Source organism: Oncorhynchus keta, chromosome 4 (assembly GCF_023373465.1).
Source record: "Oncorhynchus keta strain PuntledgeMale-10-30-2019 chromosome 4, Oket_V2, whole genome shotgun sequence".
Lineage (NCBI taxonomy): Eukaryota > Metazoa > Chordata > Actinopteri > Salmoniformes > Salmonidae > Oncorhynchus > Oncorhynchus keta.
In genome coordinates this window covers 62,344,535-62,367,145 of record NC_068424.1, presented here as the reverse complement: position 1 = coordinate 62,367,145, position 22,611 = coordinate 62,344,535, and the positions used below count along the sequence as shown (strand labels likewise).

At 42.2% G+C, this 22,611-nt stretch overlaps 1 protein-coding gene across 8 annotated transcripts in view; it reads right to left on the bottom strand.

The window, feature by feature from the left end:
- Positions 1-16,106, bottom strand: part of pcdh19 (protocadherin 19) — a 106,378-nt gene extending 90,272 nt beyond the window's left edge. For 3 of the 8 annotated variants that reach the window (XM_052512402.1, XM_052512405.1, XM_035760201.2), the window contains exons 1-2: positions 12,808-16,106; positions 7,543-7,894 (exon numbers count right to left, since the gene is read on the bottom strand). In XM_052512402.1, coding sequence (XP_052368362.1) covers positions 7,543-7,894; positions 12,808-14,954 — 2,499 coding nt within the window. In that variant the 5' untranslated portion in view covers positions 14,955-16,106. The remainder of the gene's footprint in view (positions 1-7,542; positions 7,895-12,807) is intronic. The other 5 variants (XM_052512409.1, XM_052512412.1, XM_052512422.1 and 2 more) reach the window with 3 other exon arrangements.
- Positions 16,107-22,611: the final 6,505 nt, after the last annotated feature.

The window sequence follows — 22,611 nt, the reverse complement described above, 5'->3', positions numbered from 1 at the left end:
TTTGTTCATTGTAGCACTGAACTAATTGGACAAGATGGCGCCGACAGAGATGGTTGCCTCACTCGAGTCCGTTTTTATGTATTATTTCTTACATTGTTACCCCAGGAAATCTTAAGTCTTATTACATACAGCCAGGAAGAACTATTGGATATAAGAACGACATCAACTTACCAACATTACGACCAGGAATACGGCTTTCCCGAAGCGGATCCTCTGTTTGGACCACCACCCAGGACAATGGATCTAATCCCAGAAGCCAACCCAAAGAGAGTCATCAGAGATTGTAACATTCTCTGTTTCACGGAAACATGGCTGTCTCGTGATATGTTGTCCAAATCGGTTCAGCCATCGGGCTTCTCCATGTATCGCGCCAACCGAGATAAACACCTATCTGGGAAAAGGTAAGGTAGGGGGTGTATGCTTCATGATTAACGACTCATGGTGTAATCATAACAACATACAGGAACCCAAGTCTTCTGCTCACCCGATCTAGAAATCCTTACAAGCAAATCCTGAGGCTGCATTTATTGTAGCTGGGGATTTTAACAAAGCAAATTTGAGAACAAGGCTACCTAAATTCTATCAGCATATTGATTGCATTACGCGTGGGGAAATACACTTGATCACTGATCAACTTCCGCGATGGATACAAAGCCCTCCCCCTCCCTCCCTTCGGCAAATCTGACCATGATGCCATCTTGCTCCTACCGTCTTATAGGCAGAAACTCAAAAAGGATGTACCAGTGACTGGAAACATTCAACGCTGGTTTTAACAATCAAAATCCACATTTCAAGATTGTTTCGATCACGAGGACTGGGATGTGTTCTGGTCAGCCTCTGAGAACAACATCGATCTATCCATGGACTCGGTGAGTGAGTTTATAAGGAAGTGCATTGGAGATGTTGTACCAACTGTGACTATTAAAACCTACCCTAACCAGAAACCGTGGATGGATGGCGGCCTTCGCACAAAACTGAAAGCACGAACCACCGCATTTAACCATGAAAAGACGTCTGGGAATATGGCTGAATATAAACAGTGTAATTATTCCCTCCGCAAAGCAATCAAACAAGCAAAATGCCGGTACAGGGTCAAAGTGGAGTCGCAACTCAACGGCTCAGACACGAGACGTATGTGGCAGAGTCTACAGGAAATCACGGACTATAATAATAAAACCAGCCACGTTACGGACACCAACGTCACGCTTCCAGACAAACTAAACACATACTTTGCCCGCTTTGAGGATAATACAGTGCCACTGTCACGGCCCGATAACAAGGTCTGCCCCCCCCCCCCCTTCTCTGTGGGTGATGTGAGTAAAACATTTAAACATTTTAACCCTCGCTAGGCTGCTGGCCCAGAAGGCAACGCTAATTGAACTAAATGACTATCACCCCATAGCACTCACTTCTGTCTTCATGAAGTGCTTTGAGAGGCTAGTCAACGATCATATTACCTCCACCTTAACGGCCACCCTAGACACACTTTAGTTTGCATACCACCCCAACAGGTTTACAGACAATGCAATCGCCATCACACTGGACACTGCGCTATCCCATCTGGACAAAAGGAATAGCTATGTAAGACTACAGCATTCAACACCTTAGTACCCTCCAAGCTTAGTACCCTTGGTACCCTTCAAGCTGGAGGCCCTGGGTCTCAATCCCGCCCTATACAATTGGGTCCTGGACTTTCTGATGGGCCACCCCCCAGGTGGTGTAGGTAGGAAACAACATCTCCACTTCGCTGACGCTCAACACTGAGGCCCACAAGGTTGCATGCTCAGCCCCGTCCTGTACTCCCTGTTCACCCACGACTGCGTGGCAATGCACACATCCAACTCAATTATCAAGTTTGCAGACTACACAACAATAGTGGACTTGATTACCAACAACGACTAGACAGCCTACAGGTAGGAGGTGAGGGCACTCGGAGTGTGGTGTCAGGAAAACGACCTCTCACTCAACGTCAACAAAACAAAGGAGATTATTGTGGACTTCAGGAAACAGCAGAGGGAGCACCCCCTATTCACATCGAAGGGACAGCAGTGGAAAAGGTGGAAAATTTTAAGTTCCTCAGCTTACACATCACAGACAAACTGAATTGGTCCACACACACAGACAGTGTGGTGAACAACCACCTGAGCCACTGCCTGTTCACACCGCTACTGTATCATCCAGAAGGCGAGGTCAGTACAGGTGCAGCAAAGCTGCGACCGAGAGATTGAAAAACAGCTTCTATCTCAAGGCCATCAGACTGCTAAACAGCCACCACTAATTCAGAGAGGCTGCTGCCTACATTGAGACCCAATCACTGGCCACTTTAATAAATGGATCACTAGTCACTTTAAACAATGCCACTTTAATAATGTTTACATATCTTACATATCATATCAACATATCAAATGTTACTGTATTTTATACCATCTACTGCACCTTGCCTATGCCACTCAGGCCATCGCTCATCCATGTATTTATATGTACATATTCTCATTCACCCCTTTAGATTTGTGTGTATTAGGTAGTTGTTGGAATTATTTGATCGCTACACTCGCATTAACATCTGCTAACCATGTGTATATGACCTATAACATTTGATTTGATTTGACTAAATTTGATAAAAAAACGATAGAACTCGAGAATAATGGTCTTCTTACAGTTTCTCCACAGAAAGTCTAACACTAGAGTTAAAAGACTGCCTCCCTTTTTTCCATTTCATTGAACACCATAATGAAACCCAATAACAATTTTATAAAATTCAATCTCTTTCCCGCATAAAGATAAGCATAAACTGAATCAATACCCAAGATAAGTTATTTTCTTTCTGCTATATTCATTTTATGGAAACACAGGTGGAGGAAAAATCAAGTCACAGGAATACACATTACCAATTCAAAAACACATTATAGCCAAAGGCCATTGCTTACTGTCTAATTGTCTCTCTCCACCAACTGATCTGGTATAATTAAGACATGGCAGAAGGCTCTATTCTCCAGTGACTTCTAGTCTTTTTATCTGCAACCACAACCACAGGCAGGTCAACCAAACATCTCTCAGCTGCTGCTGCTACTTCTCAACATTGGACAGGGGTTCCACTGGGATGTCTATTGGAGCTGCATGTGTCTCGGGAGAGGGAATACTGTACACACAATGCAATTGCAGGTAGAACGTCTTTGGGGAAGCGTTGCCACTGTTTTCTTGGCCAACTACTGTATACTATGCACCAGTCTGCTGCTATGTGTAGTCTACCTGTGTCTCCTTGCTGGAACAGCTGATGGTAGTTTATTTTATGCTCCTCTTTCCACTGGTATTTATCTGGTGTTTTATTGGAAATTCTGTGGAAACAATGGGTGTAATTCATTCCTGTTGGTGATTACCTGGTACCAATGGTGCCCAGTGGTTCTTTTTTAGTGAATCCCTGAAAACAAACAAGTGATACTGTACATAGGTGCTTCCTGCCTAACTACCTGCCTAACTACTATGTTCTTTCTCAGTAAATACCTGGTCAGTGAAGTACTACTAAAAAGCTCTCTCTATCTGAAGTAGAATACTACAACCACTGTAGCAGACCTGATACATGTACTGGGTGTTGATGATACCCAGCTACACCAACAAGCCAAATCCAATAACAATAATGCATCGCCTAAAATCAAATCCTCATTATTATACATGAAGTCTTTTACTCTCCTCTTTTCTATTCTTCTTCTTTATTCTCCTCTTATTCAAATCCTAATAGTATAATTCCATGAGGCTCGGCCTAGGCTTCATACAGTAGGTTGGAAATGAAACCAGTAAAACAGTGGTTGACTCACAAATGATTATGACGGTGCCCTGGCGCCAAGGTGATGACAAATGTTTTTGGGGACGAAGCAAAAGCCTCACTAATCACAACAGTGCTCTAGTGTCCTAGCTAGACCTCGGGGAAATGTGGACTTGTGGAGTCAAGTGGGTTTCAAGCCCGGGCTTGCTCACCGTGACAGAGCTACAGATGTATTATCTTCATTTTGTTACTGAGAATTTTCCTGCACCGCAGATGAGCTTCATGATTTACATCCATTCAGTCAAAACCTGCACTAACACACGTTGATATTAACAGTATTGCACTTTATTGTAGCCTAATTTTGGCCGGCTAATAGCCTATCCGGTGATCAAGCAACATTATGAATTAAACATTCAAATCCTTGTGCTGCAGGATAATTTTTCTCCTATAATACTAATCAAATTAAGATCCTACAGCTGTATTTTCGTTAATTTTACAGATGCACTGTCTGTTTACACTCTACATAAATGGCTATGTAATTGCACTTGACAACAGTTTTTGTAATTTAACAGCAATGTGTGGTTACGGAGTTACTGTCTTTTCTAAATGTCAGAGTGGAGAAGAAATATTTGGAGATAGCTGCAGCCTGCTTGAGGGGGAGAATTCACACACATACATGAACATACTCTCTCTCTCTCTCTCTCTCTCTCTCTCTCTCTCTCTCTCTCTCTCTCTCTCTCTCTCTCTCTCTCTCTCTCACTCCCTCCTTCCCTCTCTTCCATCGACTAGCTATCAGCACCTCCTCTCTCCATCAGTCCACAGGAAATATGCATGGGGCCGCAGTCAAAGAGATGTTTGTCAACGTCATGTGGAACGCGGAGCTGCGACGATGCTTGCATGTTAAGCAGCCCCTCTGCCTTAATCAAGCCAATCACAGGCGCTAGGAAAATTAGAAAATGCGGTAGGGCCCAGACACCTGGCATTAAGACACTCTCCCTCCTTCCCTCCATCCCTCTCCCTCCTTTCCTTCATCCAGCCACCCCCTAACTCAGCCCTATCAGACACCTCCAAGCTTTGCATATGAGATCATCAGATTCGATCTGCGGCCCTATTTGTCTCCCCCTCCCCCTCTCCCTCTCTCCTCTTTTCATGAACCGAAACAAAGAAAGGCCTCCCTAATCCTGCGGCTAAGGTGCTTTTTTATTGGATGCTTAAGCCGCCAAGACAGGCTACGACGCCTGGGTTTAACAACTGCTCAGGAATTCCTTTGTGCCGGCTGGACTATCCTTGTGTTTTGCTCATGGAGAGGGTTGTGACCTGAATGCTACCTGTGGGTACATAAAGGCCTGGACACAGCATAGCGTCATGCACTCGTTCCCTTCTACTAACGCTTGACTTTACAGTTCCACGGGATGGATCTACACCCTTTCTTAGGTTCTTTCTTTCTTTGTCTCTCTCTCTCTCTCTCTCCCCCTGTCCCCTCTCCCTCTCTCTCCCTCCCTTTTGCTTTCTTCTGAATCTCTACGGCAATACAATCAACCCCTATGCATGGTGGGGTGACTATAGCTATATAATAGCAAGCTGCGCGGAGTGCAGAGCTGCAACCTTGGCCTTCACTGCATGACGATTGGGCAGTTCGCACATCGAGCAATGATTATTCTTTGTGGTGGTGGAGCTGATAACCTGGATCAATGTGTCTCGCACTCTGTAAAAAAAATCAAGATACTTCAACTAAATATTATTAAGTAACTGTTTCCACAGCCTTTTTATTGTTTACTCAACTTTTCTGTCAAATTGTTACCTGAAATTTTTGTTTACCTAAACTTAGCACCAACATGAGAAAACATAGGCAAAAAGTGATGTGTTTGCTCCAATTGGTTCATATGTTCATTCAACTACTGTCATGTGTTCTCCCTCTCTGGCCTCTAGGTCACCAGGCTGCTCGTTATGGCGCCAGGCTGCTCGTTATGGCGCACACCTGTCACCATCGTTACGCGCACCTGCGCGTTATCAGACTCATCTGGACTCCATCACCTCCTTGATTACCTTCTCTATTTATGTCACTCCCTTTGGTTCCTTCCCCAGGTGTCATTGTTTCTGTTTCCTGTCTGCGCATTGGTCGTTATTATTTGGAAATCTTACCTAAAAAAAGGCTGTGGAACTAGTTACACACACATACAATGTTTTCAACTTGTTAAGCAAAGACGACATAATACATTTACTGAATATTTTTTGGAACTAAGCTGGAACTAAGTTCGGTAACACTTAGATCGAAAAGTTAAGTAAACAAAAAGGCTACGGAACCAGTTACTTAATAATAATTAGTTGAAACAAATAAACCTCTGAAAGGCCTTGATCTATTTCTCAAATGTATCTGTCTGACCAGACTCCGTATAGATTATCTGTTATGTTTCTGGAACATATGAGCTTATGACTGGCCCTGAAGGTGTGGCTCAATCTGTTGACAAAACATCCACGGTAAATGTGACCATTCATTCACTTTAGACTTCTTCACAGATCTAAAAAGATCGAAATGAACCTGGGCCTTTCCCACCCCGACCCGATACATAAATGATCTTTGTTAAATATAGAGTCCTGTTTCGAACAGACCTGAGGACAATTACACCCGTTCCGTACAGGTCTGGTCGGATCCAGACCCGGTCCGATCCGAGTGATAGAAGCAGCAGAAAGGTCATTTTTTAAGCTACTTTATTAAATGTAGTAGAGAGAGGTGCCGCCGTAGCAGGCTGTGAGAGAGCGACACAGGGAACAGGGAGGAGGGAGGGAGATACAAGAGACAGCAACCAACCAAGCCGACTCGCTCTGTAGTAGACTAATAGCTGCCATAGCTAGGTTATTTATCATGCAATATGATTACGTCGTGCCTGTCTTGACTGCATCAAACCGTGAGAACCTAGTTAAGATAATGTTAGCTAGCTAGGCTAATTCAGGCTGCAGTGGATGTGCTTCTCATCCTACAGTTACAAATAACAACAACTCCACCCAGAATATTAAGCAGCAGCCTAACTGTTGTCTCTTGTTCGTTGTAGCCTATCCTTGTCCTTTAACTTTTAATTCCACCATTTTAATTCCATCTTCCACTGAATAGATATCTCCTAACTTTTGCCACACATGGAGGATCTATGACTGTAGACTATTGCTGCTTTGATGACTTATGATTGGCCAACAATAGCAACAATCTACACACGCCATGCTCCACTCTCTTGAAAAGCAAGAGCAGCAGCACACATTTTAAAATATCTCTACCTCTCTACTGCAGCAGTCGCATTCTAATTTGTACCGGCCCTTCCGGACAAGGCAGGGTATTCGAGTACAGGTGGATCCGTGAAGACCTCTAATTGACATTCACCAGGTGAATCCACAGTGACTATACTCCCTACAAAGACAATATTATAACCCACAGCGACTATACTCCCTACAAAGACTATATTATAATCCACAGCGACTATACACCCTACAAATACTATTTTATAACCCACAGTGACTACACTCCCTACAAAGACTATATTGTAACACACAACAACAATACACCCATTGGATGCTGAAGCACTACGCAGTCATGACAATGAGTAGTGAGTCTGAGAGTCGACTGGGCCCATCTTAACCATCACTCTCCTATGTTCCCGTCTTAACCATCAATCTCCCCTGTCCTGTACACCCACCCCCTGTCCCCCTCTCCCCCAGGGCATTGGCACAGATTGGCACAACAGCAACACGCTGCAGGGACAGATCAGATCAGAGCGAACTAAGCGTGGTCTCACCTCTGGCAGCGGCATGCCGTTGATGATGAGGTCAGGCTGCTGGGGACCCTGCCCGCTGGCGAAGGGATGCTGCTGATAGCCACCGTGGTTGGGCGCGGCATTGCGCGAGTTCTGGTTCTCCACGTTGAGGAAGGTGCTCTCGGAGCGCCTGCAGCCCAGCGGCAGGCTCTGCTGGTGGTAGTCGAAGTAGTTGAGCGAGGAGGTGAGAGACGAGCAACTCACCACGTTCATCTTGTCCGTCTCCTCCACGTCGCGCGGCACGAGGCGGATGTCGTTCTTGCTCAGCTTCTTCTTGCTCGACTTCTTCTGGCTGCCATACGAGTACTCCGCCACCCTGCGCAAGTAGAAGAAACTGAACAGACTCAATAAAGCAGTGCTCTGTCGTACCCGCCCACAGGCACACGTCGTTCGGCCAGAGGCCCCCTGCTTAGCCATGCCAGAGTGCTGACCGAAGTGTGCCGTGGTGGTGGCAAGTACATTGGTAAGCATCCGGGGTAGCGAGACAGAGGAGCCACGCTCAAGTGACCCCCCCACCGCCCCTCCACCCAAGCCTGACCGCCTTCCCCGGGCCACCAATGGAGCCGTCATCCCTCATTTGTTTTTATTTGCATGCTCGGCACAGTTGACATGTCACAAACAACAAGCACACACAATGCAAACATGCCAAACCACAAAAGCACACAAGGCAACAACAAAAGACGATACTGAAGATCACCAACCAGAATCTGCCATCATATTAAAGCCTCACTGCTAATTCACTTTTTTCTTTCATTATCAAGCGAGGCCCACTGGCGATATGGAGTGCAGGAGCACTGTAAATTCAAATTCATTTAGAGCCTAGTCTCTGTGGCTGTTCCCTGACTTGAGCAGAGCATTTTGATTCTAATCAGCCCAAATGAGAAAGCCGGAGATTCTTTATGGAAAGGATGCTGCTGATGCTCGGGTCCATTCTCCATCCAGGCTTGCAAATTCTTATGAGGGGAAGCTGTGTTTTAAGCAGCTTGTGCTCTGAACCCTTGAATCCCTCCTGACCCGGGCCTTGCCTCTGAGTTTTAATGTGTGAAACATTTGCATGGACTCCCACTCTCCAAAGGTATATTTTTAGCCCTGGTTGGAAATAGTATTTACTCTTGTTTCTAGCCTGCATCTAATAACACTTGAGACTCTGGCTGCATATGAGGCCCTGGCTGAAATGCCCTAGGAAGATTCCCCATCCTTAGTATTAACTGGATGGGTTTTCCTTTTCATGTATGATGAAGTCTGGGTTTGTCTGCTCTTCCATGCCTTCATTCTAGCAAAGAAAATGGTAATAGCAGCCTTTGAATGTTTCTTTTTCAGGATATCTCAAAACTGTTATTTTTTTCACTCTCTATCTCTCTTTCTCTCTCAATCTTTGGAGTCTGAGTAGGGGAGAGAAGAGACTGAGGGTAAAAAAAGAGTGCACTGTTCTGTCATTGTTCTCTTTAGTGCTTCCGGGCCCAAAATCAGAAAATGGACAAGAGAATCAAAGAGAATGAGCAATAAATTGCAGATAAGCACTGCTCAGGTTTGAGGTGGTAGCTAACTAACTACTCAGGAGCACTGAAAATCAATACTGATTACAGTACCCAGCAGGAAAATGATTTTTATGCCACAAGACAGGATTTTTAAAGAGGAAGGTTAGGTGGTGTTGGTCAGATATTATTTGATTTACCTTAGTTGTTTGTTTGAATGGTTGGTTGGTTTCTTGTGTTTTTTTTTATTAGAGAAATAGTGCATTGTGGGTCACATCCAAATCTGAAAGCATGTTGAGAAATGTACTAGGCTATATTTGTCAATATGACAATGACAGCCATCAAATCATATAAAATGCCCTAAAACTCCTATAAATTGTCTTAATAACATAACTTATGTCGAGTCTTTTGCATAGTTCTCTAAGAGCATTGGCTTTTCAGAAAACAGATGTTTTTATTCTTATGTCGTTAAATTAGTTTGTGGGCTGTTGTGTTGACAACAATGTCACTTTGAAACTATACTAAACAAAAATATAAATGCAACATGTAAAGTGTTGGTCCCATTTTTCATGAGCTGAAATAAAATATCAAAAAAATGTCCATATGCACAAAAAGGGTATTTGTCCCAAATGTTGAGCACAAATTTGTTTACATCCATGTTAGTGAGGATTTCTCCTTTGCCAAGATAATCCATCCACCTGACAGATGTGGTATAAAAAGAAGCTGATTAAACAGCATGATCATTACACAGGTGCACCTTGTGCGGGGGACAATAAAAGGCCACTCTAAAATGTGCAGTTTTATCACACAACACAATGCCAGAAATGTCTCAAGTTTTGAGGGAGTGCGCAATTGGCATGCTGACTGCAGGAATGTCCACTAGAGATATTGCCAGAGAAATTAATGTTCATTTCTCTACCATAAGCAGCCTCCAACGTTGTTTTAGAGAATTTGGCAGTACGTCCATCCGGCCTCACAACCGCAGATCACGTGTAACCACTGCAGCCCAGGAGCTCCACATCGGGCTTCTTCCCCTTGTCTGAGACCAGCCACCCAGACAGCTGATGAAACTGAGGAGTATTTATGTCTGTAATAAAGCCCTATTGTTGGGAAAAACTCATTCAGAAAAAACTAATTCTCCCCAGTGGGTGGCCTTTGCCCAATGCTGCGCCCATACCCAGACATGTGAAATCCAAAGATCCTGGCCTAATGATTTTATTTAAATTGACTGATTTCCTTATATAAAATGTAACTCAGTAAAATCGTTGCAATTGTTGCACGTTGCGTTTATATTTTTGGTCAGTAGAAGCTATGTATCTTAACAAGTGAGGCCTTAGAGGTGCTATACTATATACTTAGAATACTGAATGTAAAGATGCTCTCCTACTAGGTGAAACCCTCATCAAATCTACATCTCTAAAGAATATGGATTGGAGAAACCTGATGTGGATATCTCACCAACCATCACATGATATTGCAAATACATGACTGCTTTAGATTTCAAATCAATAGGTGATCAATATTAACCATTATCCATGGGTATGTGAAAAGTTTCATTTCAGAATGCAATATATACATTTTCAGAAATATTGGTACATAAATGTTTATTCTTTGAAGAACTTATGAAAGAGATTCTTTAAAGAGATTCTTTAAATAAATAGATTGGTGCGTTTGTTCACTATCTAATCATGGTATGGGGTTGTTGAATGAGAAACATATATTTGTTTGAAATCTAACACTTTAAAAAAATAATCATGTTTTTTTGCAAAACACTATATATCCGCCTCACTCTCTGGGAAATAAGTGCTACTGCTAAGTTTTACACAGTCAAATAGAACAAATTGCCTTTTTTTATAAAGAACTGTACAAATTATACATTTGTGACAATATATGTAAATAATATATTTTGTAACAAAATAATCAATTCAGTAATATGAGATCTGTATGTAAAACATTTACAAGTAACATTTGTTTTAAATTTAGCAGATGCTCTTATCCAGAGTGACATACAGTTAGTGCATTAATCTCAATAAAGCTACAGTAGTTGAGACTAATATACAGGATGCAAACGTTCTATTCCAGCTAAACAATGGATATATAGCGTTTTGCACAAGTGTATTTTTTAAACATTTGAATACAGATCTAAAATCTATGAATTACAAATCTGAGAGTAGTAATATTTTAAACACATATGAAGGTACCCACAGGCAATCATTTCTGATGAAAAAACACATGTGAAAAATTGGTGGATATAGTGTTTTGGAAATAAACTGTTCTGTGTGCCTGTGAAGGTCCACACTTAAAAAAGAGATCTGTCTGGACACCTCATGTAGTTCTTTACGTGCATAAAGAAGAAGAAACTCAATGTTTCAAAAAAAGAGTAACTGCCACACAATGGCATTCTTAGGCTACATGTATGTTTCATGGATCTCAACCCAACATTTTGGTCAATAGAGCTTCATCCACTGGGACTTACTGAGAGATGTATATTTGTTCTACTTTATGGAGGAATCATACAGGGTCAGCCAATTGCCACATGTATGAAATGGCCTGACATAGCAGCACATCAACAACAATGATGTTGAGTGTAAAATATGAAATATGATAATAGCTTCAGGTTAAATGGACAAATTCACAGTACCAGTCAAAAGTTTTGGGACACACCAACTCATTCCAGGGTTTTTCTTTATTTTGACTATTTTATACATCGTAGAATATTAGTGAAGACATAAAAACTATAAAATAAACATATAGAATCGCAGAGTGAAGGAAAAACAGTCAACAAGTGTTCAGCGTATGTGGGAACTCCTTCAAGACTGTTGGAAAAGCATTCCAGGTGAAGCTGGTTAAGAGAATACCAAGAGTGTGCAAAGCTGTCATCAAGGCAAATAGTTTTGATGTCTTCACTATTATTTCTACAATGTAGAAAATAGTAAAAAATAAAGAAAAACACTTGAATGAGTAGGTGTGTCCAACCTTTTGACTGGTAATGTATATATTTTATATATTTTAAGCGGTAATACACAAGGAAAGTGAGAGCTGATGCTATTCAGATTGATGAAAAAAAGCATACTTTTATTATGACGGATCAAGATAATAATGTGCTTCCCTTCTGAGGCATAGTCATACACGGAGTAGAGGCCTAGATGGTTCAAAGCTGCATTACTTAGTAGTTTTAGTATAATAGTAGATCCCACTTGATTAGCATTACTTTTTTTAAATTCTGTATTATTATTAACACTATTATTACCATTATCGTTATTACTATGTCATCATTCTTGCAGAATCGTAGGCCATGTCTGTCTTCTTTAGAACATCCATTTAAACCTTTGGGAATAGAATGCACTAGAAATTCAATAGCCGTAAAATTCAGCTAATTGTCCTCGCCTAGTCAAGATTATTAGTCCTAGTTAATTGTACGTTTTGAAAAAATGAAGTAAGGCAACAGCGCCTGGTCTAGGAGTCCATTGGCCATTTTTTCTTATCAGTTATGGGCACCTGCATTCCTTAGTGCCGCCTAACATCTGGGGCCCTCAACATGCACTAGAAATACAGCTACGTGCACTCACGACTAGCCTGAACAACACACACACGGAGGCACCAACGCAAGGGCGCGCATATCGCCAGCACAAACACACGCGCGCACCACTGAATGGTCAATAAAATGTGTAAATGTAGGCCCATGAGAATAAGAAAATAGGTACTTGGCTATAACCATGACTGACTGAAACACCAAAGTAATGAGATGCGTATGAAGAGCTGTTTTCAGTACCTGCAGTTGTACGTTCGGATCTCCTTGTTATCCCTTTTGCACTTGACTGCCACAAAAATCATAGTGACAAACAGGATAGCTGCAATAGAGCCCAGGGCAATGATGAAAATCAATGACAGGTTTACTGGTCCAATAGATTCCTGGGCGTTCAGGTCTGGTGAGAGGTAGACAACAATGTATGCAGAGGCCGACAAGGACGGTTTCCCGTGGTCGCGTGCCACCACTGTGATCTCGTAGGTCGACTTGACCTGCTCCCCGAACATCTTGGTGGACCGCACCTCTCCATTCACCTGGTCTATCTCAAAGAAAGGCCTGTCTCCCTCCGAAATGGTATAGGTCAGCCTTCCATTCTCCCCCTCGTCGTAGTCGTCGGCCTTGACTTGGGTCACCAGGTAACCCACCCCTGCGTTCCTTGGAATGGATACTTCCGCGGTGCCATTTACCAGGGGTGGAGTAGTCATAACAGGTGTATTGTCATTCACATCCAAAACAACAATGCGCACCGTCGCGTTAGTGGATAAGGACGGATTCCCTTGGTCCCTGGCCAAAACTTTGAAGTCAAAAGTCCTAGTGTACTCATGGTCGAATGATCTCATGGAGTAAATACGTCCTGAAGGATTTATACTGACATATGTGTTTACGTCCATGTGTTTAATCTCACTGGGAACGATGGTGTATGAAACGGTGCCATTCATGCCCAAATCGGGATCTACAGCAGACACTGCCAGCAAACATGAGCCGGGCAGGTTATTTTCTAGAACCATCTCTTGGTAATGGGGTTTTAGGAAGTGGGGGGGGTTATCATTTTCATCTGTGACTTTCACTACAAACGATTTAGTGGCACGTAAAGGGGGGGTGCCACTGTCCTCTGCTTGGATAGTTAGATTGTATGTGTCCCTCTGTTCTCTGTCTAGCCTGCCATCGACAAGGATGGTTGAGAAGCTCTCGTATTCCTGGAGCCTGAAAGGGACGTTGCCTTGTAGTCTACACTGCACCTTGCCATTCGCGCCAGCGTCCTTATCTGAGACCCTTACTAATGCAATAACGTATCCACGTGGCGCGTTCTCACTAACTTCAATCAGCTCTGTATTCACCGACAATAAACTAATGACAGGTGGGTTATCATTTGCATCCATCACATTGACCGTAACTTTACAATGAGCCGGAATAGAATTTGGACCTAAATCTTTGGCTTGGACATCAATCTCGTAAATATGGGTTGCTTCATAATCCAACGGGCCATTTACAGTGATAATACCGGTTCTAGGGTCGATTTTAAATACATCTCTAGTTTTCTCGGTGACGTAACTGTTAAACGAGTATACAACCTCACCATTAGTTCCCTCGTCAGGATCCGTTGCATTCAAATCAATTACAAGTGTATTAATAGGATAATTCTCCATCACATTCACTGTATACACAGGCTGGTCAAAAACGGGATTATTATCATTCGAATCCATTACTTTAATATTGAGCTGAACTGCGCCAATCTTTGGGGGGTCTCCACCGTCTTCTGCACTGATTTCGTATGAGTAGTGAGACTGGGTCTCCCTATCTAACGATTTTTGCACTACGAGTTCGGCAATCTTGGACCCGTCCCCCCTAGTCTTAATCTCCAACCCGAAGAGCTCATTCGGGGTGATCGAATATGATTGCACACCGAAAATCCCAGAGTCCGGATCGCTTGCCCCCTCTAGGGGAAACCTGGTACCAGGGGAGGCATTCTCTGAGATTTCAATGTCAATGTGGTTTGTGGGGAACCTGGGCGCATTATCGTTCAAATCCACAATTTCAACTTTAATCACACAGATCTCCATGGAGTTTGACATCACCTCCAGAGAGACAGTGCACTTTGACGTCTGTCGGCAAGCCACATCTCGGTCTATTTTCTGATGTGTGAGGAGAAGTCCAGCAGGGCTGAGTTCCACCCATCGCGGCTCTGAATTTGAGATGACCCGCAAGTACGGCGCACGCGGTGCAATGGCAAATCCTTGAGTTTGTGCGTCCTTTGTCACGTTTCCAATGATATACCCAGCCTTCTGCTCCTCGTTTATCGAGTATTTCAAATTGATAACAGAATCAGACCCAGTCCAGCATAAAAGGACTATCCAAAGAATTTGCATAAAATCCATGTCCTTGGCGTACATTGTACCTGTTGATTTTTCCTTGGATTTAATTGGGACCTCGTACGATCACGCACAGCTATGCATGTCAGAGATAACTGGCAAAATGTTCCAGTTAGCGAATCTCATCGAAAAGTTATCCATGGAATAGGTTTCGATAACATAAAAGGCTATCTGGTATCCTATCTGGTATACATGTAACTTGATTATATGGTCTTAAGTCCATCTACCTCATTGTACTCTTCTGAGAGAAACCACATTCCCCAATCTGCTGCAACGCGTGAGATCTTGAGGATAGATATTAGAAAACATTCTGAATGGTCTCAGAACACTGATGGTCTCAGAACAACATATACATCTGCGCTGTTTGTATCAAGCTACAACTATAGGAACGTCTGACAAGATAAACCGACCATTTCGATACAGGCTGGAAAACAATGCAAATAATGAATTAAAAAAATCAAAAGGGAGGAAAATTCTAATGAACAGGTTTACCCCCAAAAATAATGTTCACTGAAGATTAAATTATTGGCTAAAAATGATCCAGTTCAATTCTTCCCAGCATCATGATTGCGATTCAACAACCATAAGGAGAATTTTAGACACACTGAATTTTACGCATACGTCCACAAATGCATATGAATGATTTGTTCAAGTTGTAATGACTTTTCCGTTGTAATGACTTTTCCTCTTCAATGGGCAATTATATCACACCACATATCCGATGGAAACGTAAAAAAGGAATCCGCATTGAGAAAATCCGTGAATAGCCAAAGTCCAGTCATCGAATGTAGACCAATGATGCTGTTGACAGAACGAATCTTGTGGGCCTAATGCTATGAGTGAAGACCACGGTTACCTTTTAATTTCCAGGCGAGCCGATAAGAGATTTCACTCTCTCTCTGTCAAAGTCTTTTATCTTTCTTTTGCTAATTCGTTTCCTCCAATCTCACACATGAATACATCGAACACGTCCCGGGGAGATATGGTCAATATCAAATCCAGTGTAAAAATATAGAGGCAAAAACATGATGTTATACCGTCACGATAAAAAGCAGTTCGTTTCAAGCATGCAGCAGAGCCAATTGCATGAAAAATATCCAGCACCACTCGTTGTCAGTAGGCTACTAGTTCACCCCAATACGCGCTCCGGCTCCGCTCGCATCAATGCTGCACACTGCCGAATGCACAGCTCAGCGCTGAGCGCTAATTCTCCGGACCAGGACCAGCAATCCCCTCAACCAATCAGAGGTTACACAGGAGGGTTGGATTTGCTGGTTGGTGGGGAAATATACAGCAATGAAAACTCGGCCAGCTACCTGCACACTTGTTCAACTGTGGAAAGGGTTAAGTAGTGTAAATACATGTATTTATTTATTACTCGATGTGTATCATGTAGTTAATGTATTAGGACTAATTAAAGACCCTACGTCTATATAGCATAATGGTTAGAACTATTGGTGTGTTTACTCGTCATTCCAATGCAATCGGAGTTTTTACATGCTTTCTTTCTAAGTTTGATATACCGGTGGTATTCAGGGTTTGCCCTAAAGGCGACTGTGATCTGAGGACAGAGTCCAATCCTTCAATGAATCGAAATAATACTTGATCCACACATGCTGATGACATCCCGATGTAGTCTTTTTTTTTACATAATGGAAGTAGCCTATATCTTATTGTAGCCTATTTTATTAAGGTGAGCCAAATTCGACTATGAAATGCTTCAGAATGCTGTACTGTAGATGCGTGAAATGTAACACCAAGCATTCTTGAGAAACAGGTAGGTATAGTCTGTCATGTAAAACGAGGACACGTGCGTTACCAATACACCGACGACAAGTGTTATGTTGCATATTATTTGTGTAACATCGTGTCTTATTTCTGGACAATGAAACAAATGTGATTGTAGTCGCAGGCTGCAAACTATCTCTCTCTCTCTCTCTCTCTCTCTCTCTCTCTCTCTCTCTCTCTCTCTCTCTCTCTCTCTCACACACACACACACACACACACACACACACACACACACACACACACACACACACACACACACACACACACACACACACACACACACACACACACACACACACACACACACACACACACACACACACACACACACACACACACACACACACACACACACATACACTCAGTCACGTGCGTACGCACACACACACACACACACACACACACACACACACACACACACACACACACACACACACACACACACACACACACACACACACACACACACACACACACACACACACGCAAACACACACACACACACATACACGCACACACTCACGCACACACACGCGTTGCATTTCTTAGATGTGAAGAAAACGATATGGTTACTAAAATGTGTAACAACAAAAAATATGATTGCATTGATGCAGAAACATGTTCTAATTAAAATAATTTGAGAGAATTCTTAGAATATGTCACTGCAGTCCTTAGGTCTGTTGAAATTAACACTTTTTTTGTGTCATGCTAGCTGATCCCTGATAAGGCCAGTACGGTAAATTACCTGTAGACTAGGCTACTTCAATCTTCTTTTGGGTGGAACAGCAATATAACTTCACACGTCAATCAGTGGAAATGAAGGGAAGCCTACCTGAGAACTCATATCAACTTACATTCGGAAGTTCACGACACTGAGTGGCAATATTTAATTGTTGTATTAATGGTACAGAAAGCACACTGATTTTTACTAACATTTGTGTCATGTGTATATTGGCCAGGTCCTATTCCTAAAATTACTATTTTGAGGATGCGATAGACTGCATATTTTTTCGTGGTCAAAAAGGTTGGCTATTTGCTTGGATAGGTAGTCTAATAATGTTTGTTTTTTTGCAACGACTAGACCTAGTAGGTGTGTTGTAAGGCTTATTTGTCATTTAGAACAGACCTCCTTATCCCTCGTGGGTTTCGCTGCCTTCTCACTCCCCAGCTCACTCCTCCCCATCTGGCAAACTTGGCTGCAGACAACCCAGACCATATCGAGGGTTACCCGGTTTAAAAGTCACAAGGGTGACACCTAGCGTCCTTTTGCTGCTTGGCTCGGTTATTGACATTGACCCGACAACATTTGTCACAAACATTCTGCCTTTTGTTAAATTGCATAAGCTATACCTTTCTCATTGTGGCAGACCATCTTGCTCTGTGATATGCAATTATTTTGCTTTTCAACGTTTATTACGTTTGGATGTAGTTTGCTTGATTACCTGTATTACAGGTGATTATTGATTCTCATTATCAACATACAGTATTTGTCCACAAGTTATGCTTTCACAGAAATGTTTTGTATTCCGCCTATCTTACCTGAGATGTAATGAAAAGTAATAATAGCCATACATCAAACTATTATACCAAATAGCCATATTTCTGTAATACAACACCAGGGGCGCAACGTTGGTTTTAGAAATGGGGGGGACATAATAGTAACATTATATATATTTTTTTATCCTTTCGGATAACACTCCAAACAGTCTACCCGACCGCTCGGAGGCGTCCGCACAGTCCTAAAGCACACCGTAGCCTAGTTTTGTAACACAACTTCAGAATGTTTGGGGGACATGTCCCCCTGTCCCGTCACCAGTCCCCTCTGTCCCCAGTGAAAATTGCACCCCTGTACACCAAAGCCTCAAACAGCCCTCTACTTTCAGTGTAGGGGTACTGTTATATTCAAATTACTGGCTGTACACCCCAACATGGAAAAGGCCAAAACACTGATTTCTTGTGAAATATGCATCAGAGTATCTCACAGTCTTACGCCACATGAAATAAGAGGCTCTAGTAAGACAAGAATCCCTATAGAACTGTAACAGTATGTAGATATAGAATGGGCTTGGATGGATGGATGCATTATTTTAATATTTCAGAGTTATTTTACGTCTAACTGTCAACTGCAGGCTACACTACTCTGTCATTCTGCTTCTTTGAAAAACAAAACAAGCAACATTTCTCTCTGTGTAGCCTGTAATAGGGTACATTGCTGGTGCTTTATCAAGACAATACACTGGGTGGATTCTGAGGCTAGATACAGTATCCTCGTAATAAATTCTTAATGGACAGGGAATTAAAACAACCATAGGTGGCTGTGGGACTTTTTACTCAAGGCTTTTTAGATGCCATATTTGAATCCCATTGCAGAGTAAAGGCCTGTACATTTTATTCTGTATTATATTCCATTTGAAACTGTGCAAAGGTTGAAACAAAGTTGCTGTTTCATAGGAAAGGGGAATTAAGGTGAACAAATCAATAGTGCCAGTAGCCTAGCCACTAGCTATGTCTCTGTCTCCATGTAAGTAGCGATAGAGTAGACTACTGGACAAATTACACTCATTGGTTTGTCCTTTTGATTTTAATGATTTGAGTGCTTTGTGTTGAGTGGTTGTAAAGATAATTGTTTACATTTCTAAGCATGGTGTTGTTTTATCTGTATCATTTGGCCGAAGCCAGATATTGATCTCAGACACTAATATACTGTATCTCCTCTGTCATCTAAGAGGAGACGATGGTGATTGGCTAGGCTACTTCTCCCTTCATTATGATTGTGACTTTTTATTGTTTCAGTCTAATTACCCAGAATGTACTGCCAATTGAACTCTCATTAACAAAGTGGCCATGACAATGTGTTTCTCCGTAGACATTGGACCACATGTGGAGCACAGTCAGCACACCCCTACTGTGCATGGGGAAAGGTGTTACTTGTTTGCAATTAAAGGAACTTTAAGCATTACCCAGATGGTTTTGGGTGCTGTTTACCTGTGAGTCGTGACCCACACCTATATGTCATTCATTTCTACTATTAACATTGGGTGAGGGACACAGAGAGAAGTGAGACAAGGGTGGTATTAATGTTCGGTGAGGGCAGTGGTGTAAAGTACTTTAAGTAAAAGTACTTTAAAGTACTACTTAAGTCGTTTTTTGGGTATCTGTACTTTACTTGACTATTTATATTTTTGACTATTTTTACTTTTACTTCACTACATTCCTAAAGAAAATTATGTACTTTTTACTCCATACATTCTTCTTGACACCCAAAAGTACTCATTACATTTTTAATGCTTAGCGGGACAGGAAAATGGTCAAATTAATGCACTAATCAAGAGAACATCCCTGGTAATCCCTATTGCCTCTGATCTGACAGACTAACGGACTCACATAACAGAAATTATTTGTTTGTAAATTATGTCTAAGTGTTGGACTGTGCCCCTGGCTATCTGCAAATTAAAAATATTTGCTTAATATAAGGAATTTGAAAGATTTATACGTTTACTTTTAATTTTGGTATCAAAATAAAATGTAATTGCTAAAATATACTTAAGTGTATTTAAAACCAAATACTTTTAGACTTTTACTCAAGTAATATTTTATTGGGTGACTTTTACTTTTACTTGAGTCATTTTCAATTAAGGTATCTTCACTTTTACTCAAGTATGACAATTGGGTACTTTTTCCACCACTGGGTGAGGGACACCAAGCAAGGATGAACTCCCTGTGCCCTTCACCATCAACAAGCTTCCATCCAGACAATGGCTTATTGTCAAGCTCATAATAAAGAAAACATCATCAAATTGACAAAAGACAACATTCCAGTTCTATTCGCATATGGATAAAAAATACATGTTGTTGTCTAAATGGAGACTATGGCAAAACAACTGCCCTGTTATGTTGACATTAAGTATATGGAGTCCAAGTGGAATCCACCTAGCCGTGCTTTAAGGACTATGGCTAACTAACAACATGTCACGCCCTGATCGTTGTATTTTGTGTTTTTCTTCATGTATTTGGTCAGGCCAGGGTGTGACATGGGTTTTTTGTATGTGGTGTGTAGATAGTGGGATTGTAGCTTAGTGGGGTGTTCTAGGTTAGTCTATGGCTGTCTGAAGTGGTTCTCAATCAGAGGCAGGTGTTTATCGTTGTCTCTGATTGGGAACCATATTTAGGCAGCCATATTCTTTGTTTGTATTGTGGGGGATTGTCCTGAGTGTCTTGATGTCCTTGTGCTGTGTTAGTTGACACAAGTATAGGCTGTTTTCGGTTCTCGGTTCGTTTATTGTTTTGTAGTGTTTGTGTTTATTCGTGTTTACGTTGTGTGATTAAACATGGATCGCAATATACACGCTGCAGTTTGGTCCGACTCTACTTCACCACATGAAAACCGTGACACAACATGCTTGGTTATATTGGCATAAGAAAAACTTATACCAGTGCTTCTAGGACTGTGCCCTCGGATAGAGAGAGTTGAAGAGATTTTAATGGACGTATCATGGAGGGCATAACATCATTGAGGGACAGGGATCATAGACAGATTAAGCCTGTCACTTCCTCTTCCTTCAGCCTCTGGCCAGGGTGGTGAGGGGGAATCAATTTCTTGCAATGCCGTGTGGACGAATACCAATAATAAGGATGTCCTCTACCACAGCCAAAACAAGCACCGCCATCTTGCCCATTCCGAATCAATGCACCACTGTCTGTCTCTGTCTTCCGCTAGCTACCTGTAGCTATGTGTCTGAGTGTGGGCCAAGTTTCAGTGGGCAGAGAGGCATGGAAAGGCGTGTTGGACTGCGATGGGTGAGGATAGTGCCAATACAGCGATAGAGGGACTCTGCTACTACTTTCGAGCCGAGCATCAGGGACAGAAAGTCAGACTACAGAAGTACAGTCTTAGAAAATAAAGTTCTTAAAGGGTTCTTCGGCTATCCCCAAAGGGATAGAACTTTTTGGTTCAAGGTAGAACATCGACAGGGTTGTAGTGGAGGGAGTCTTTGACAATTTTTAGGGACTTCCTCTGACACCGCCTGGTATAGAGTTCCTGGATGGCAGGGAGCTCCGTCCCAGTGAAGTACTGGGCCGTACACACTACCTTCTGTAGCGCCATAACAAGCGGTGATGAAGCCAGTCAAGATGCTCTCAATGGTGCAGCTATATAACCTTTTGAGGATCTGAGGGCCAATGCCAAATCGTTTTAGCCTCCTGCGGGGGAAGACGGGTTGTTGTGTCTTCTTCAGGATTGTGTTGGTGTGTGTGGACCATGTTAATTCCTTAGTGATGTGGACACCGAGGAAATTGAAGCTCTCGACCCGCTAATCAAGTCATAGATTGTTCTCACTGCTACCGCACGGCAAGCGGTACCGATTCACCAAGTCTAGAACCAACAGGACCCTGAACAGCTTCTACACCCAAGCCATATGTCTGCTAAATAGTTAACCAAATAGTACCAGGACCTTCTGCATCGACTCTTTTTACACTAACTCGTTTCACTCATCACATATGCTGCTTCTAATGTGTATTACCTATCCTGTTAACTAGTCACTTTATTCCTACCTATATGTATAATTCTACATCAATTTCCTCATACCTCTGCACATCAACTATGTACTGGTACCCCATGTATATAGCCAAGTTATCATTACTCATTTTGTATTTATTCCTTGTGTTACTATTTTTCTCTCTAAATTGTTAGGAAATAAGCATTTCACTGTTAGTCTAACACTAGTTTTTTTCCCAACATGTGACCAGTAACACTTGATTTGAACCCTTTTGGGTTCCATGTAGAACCATCTGTAGAAAGGGTTCTACATGGAACCCAAAAGGGTTCTACCTAGAACCAAAAATGGTTATTCAAAGGGTTCTCCTATGGGGACAGATGAAGAACCCTTTTAGG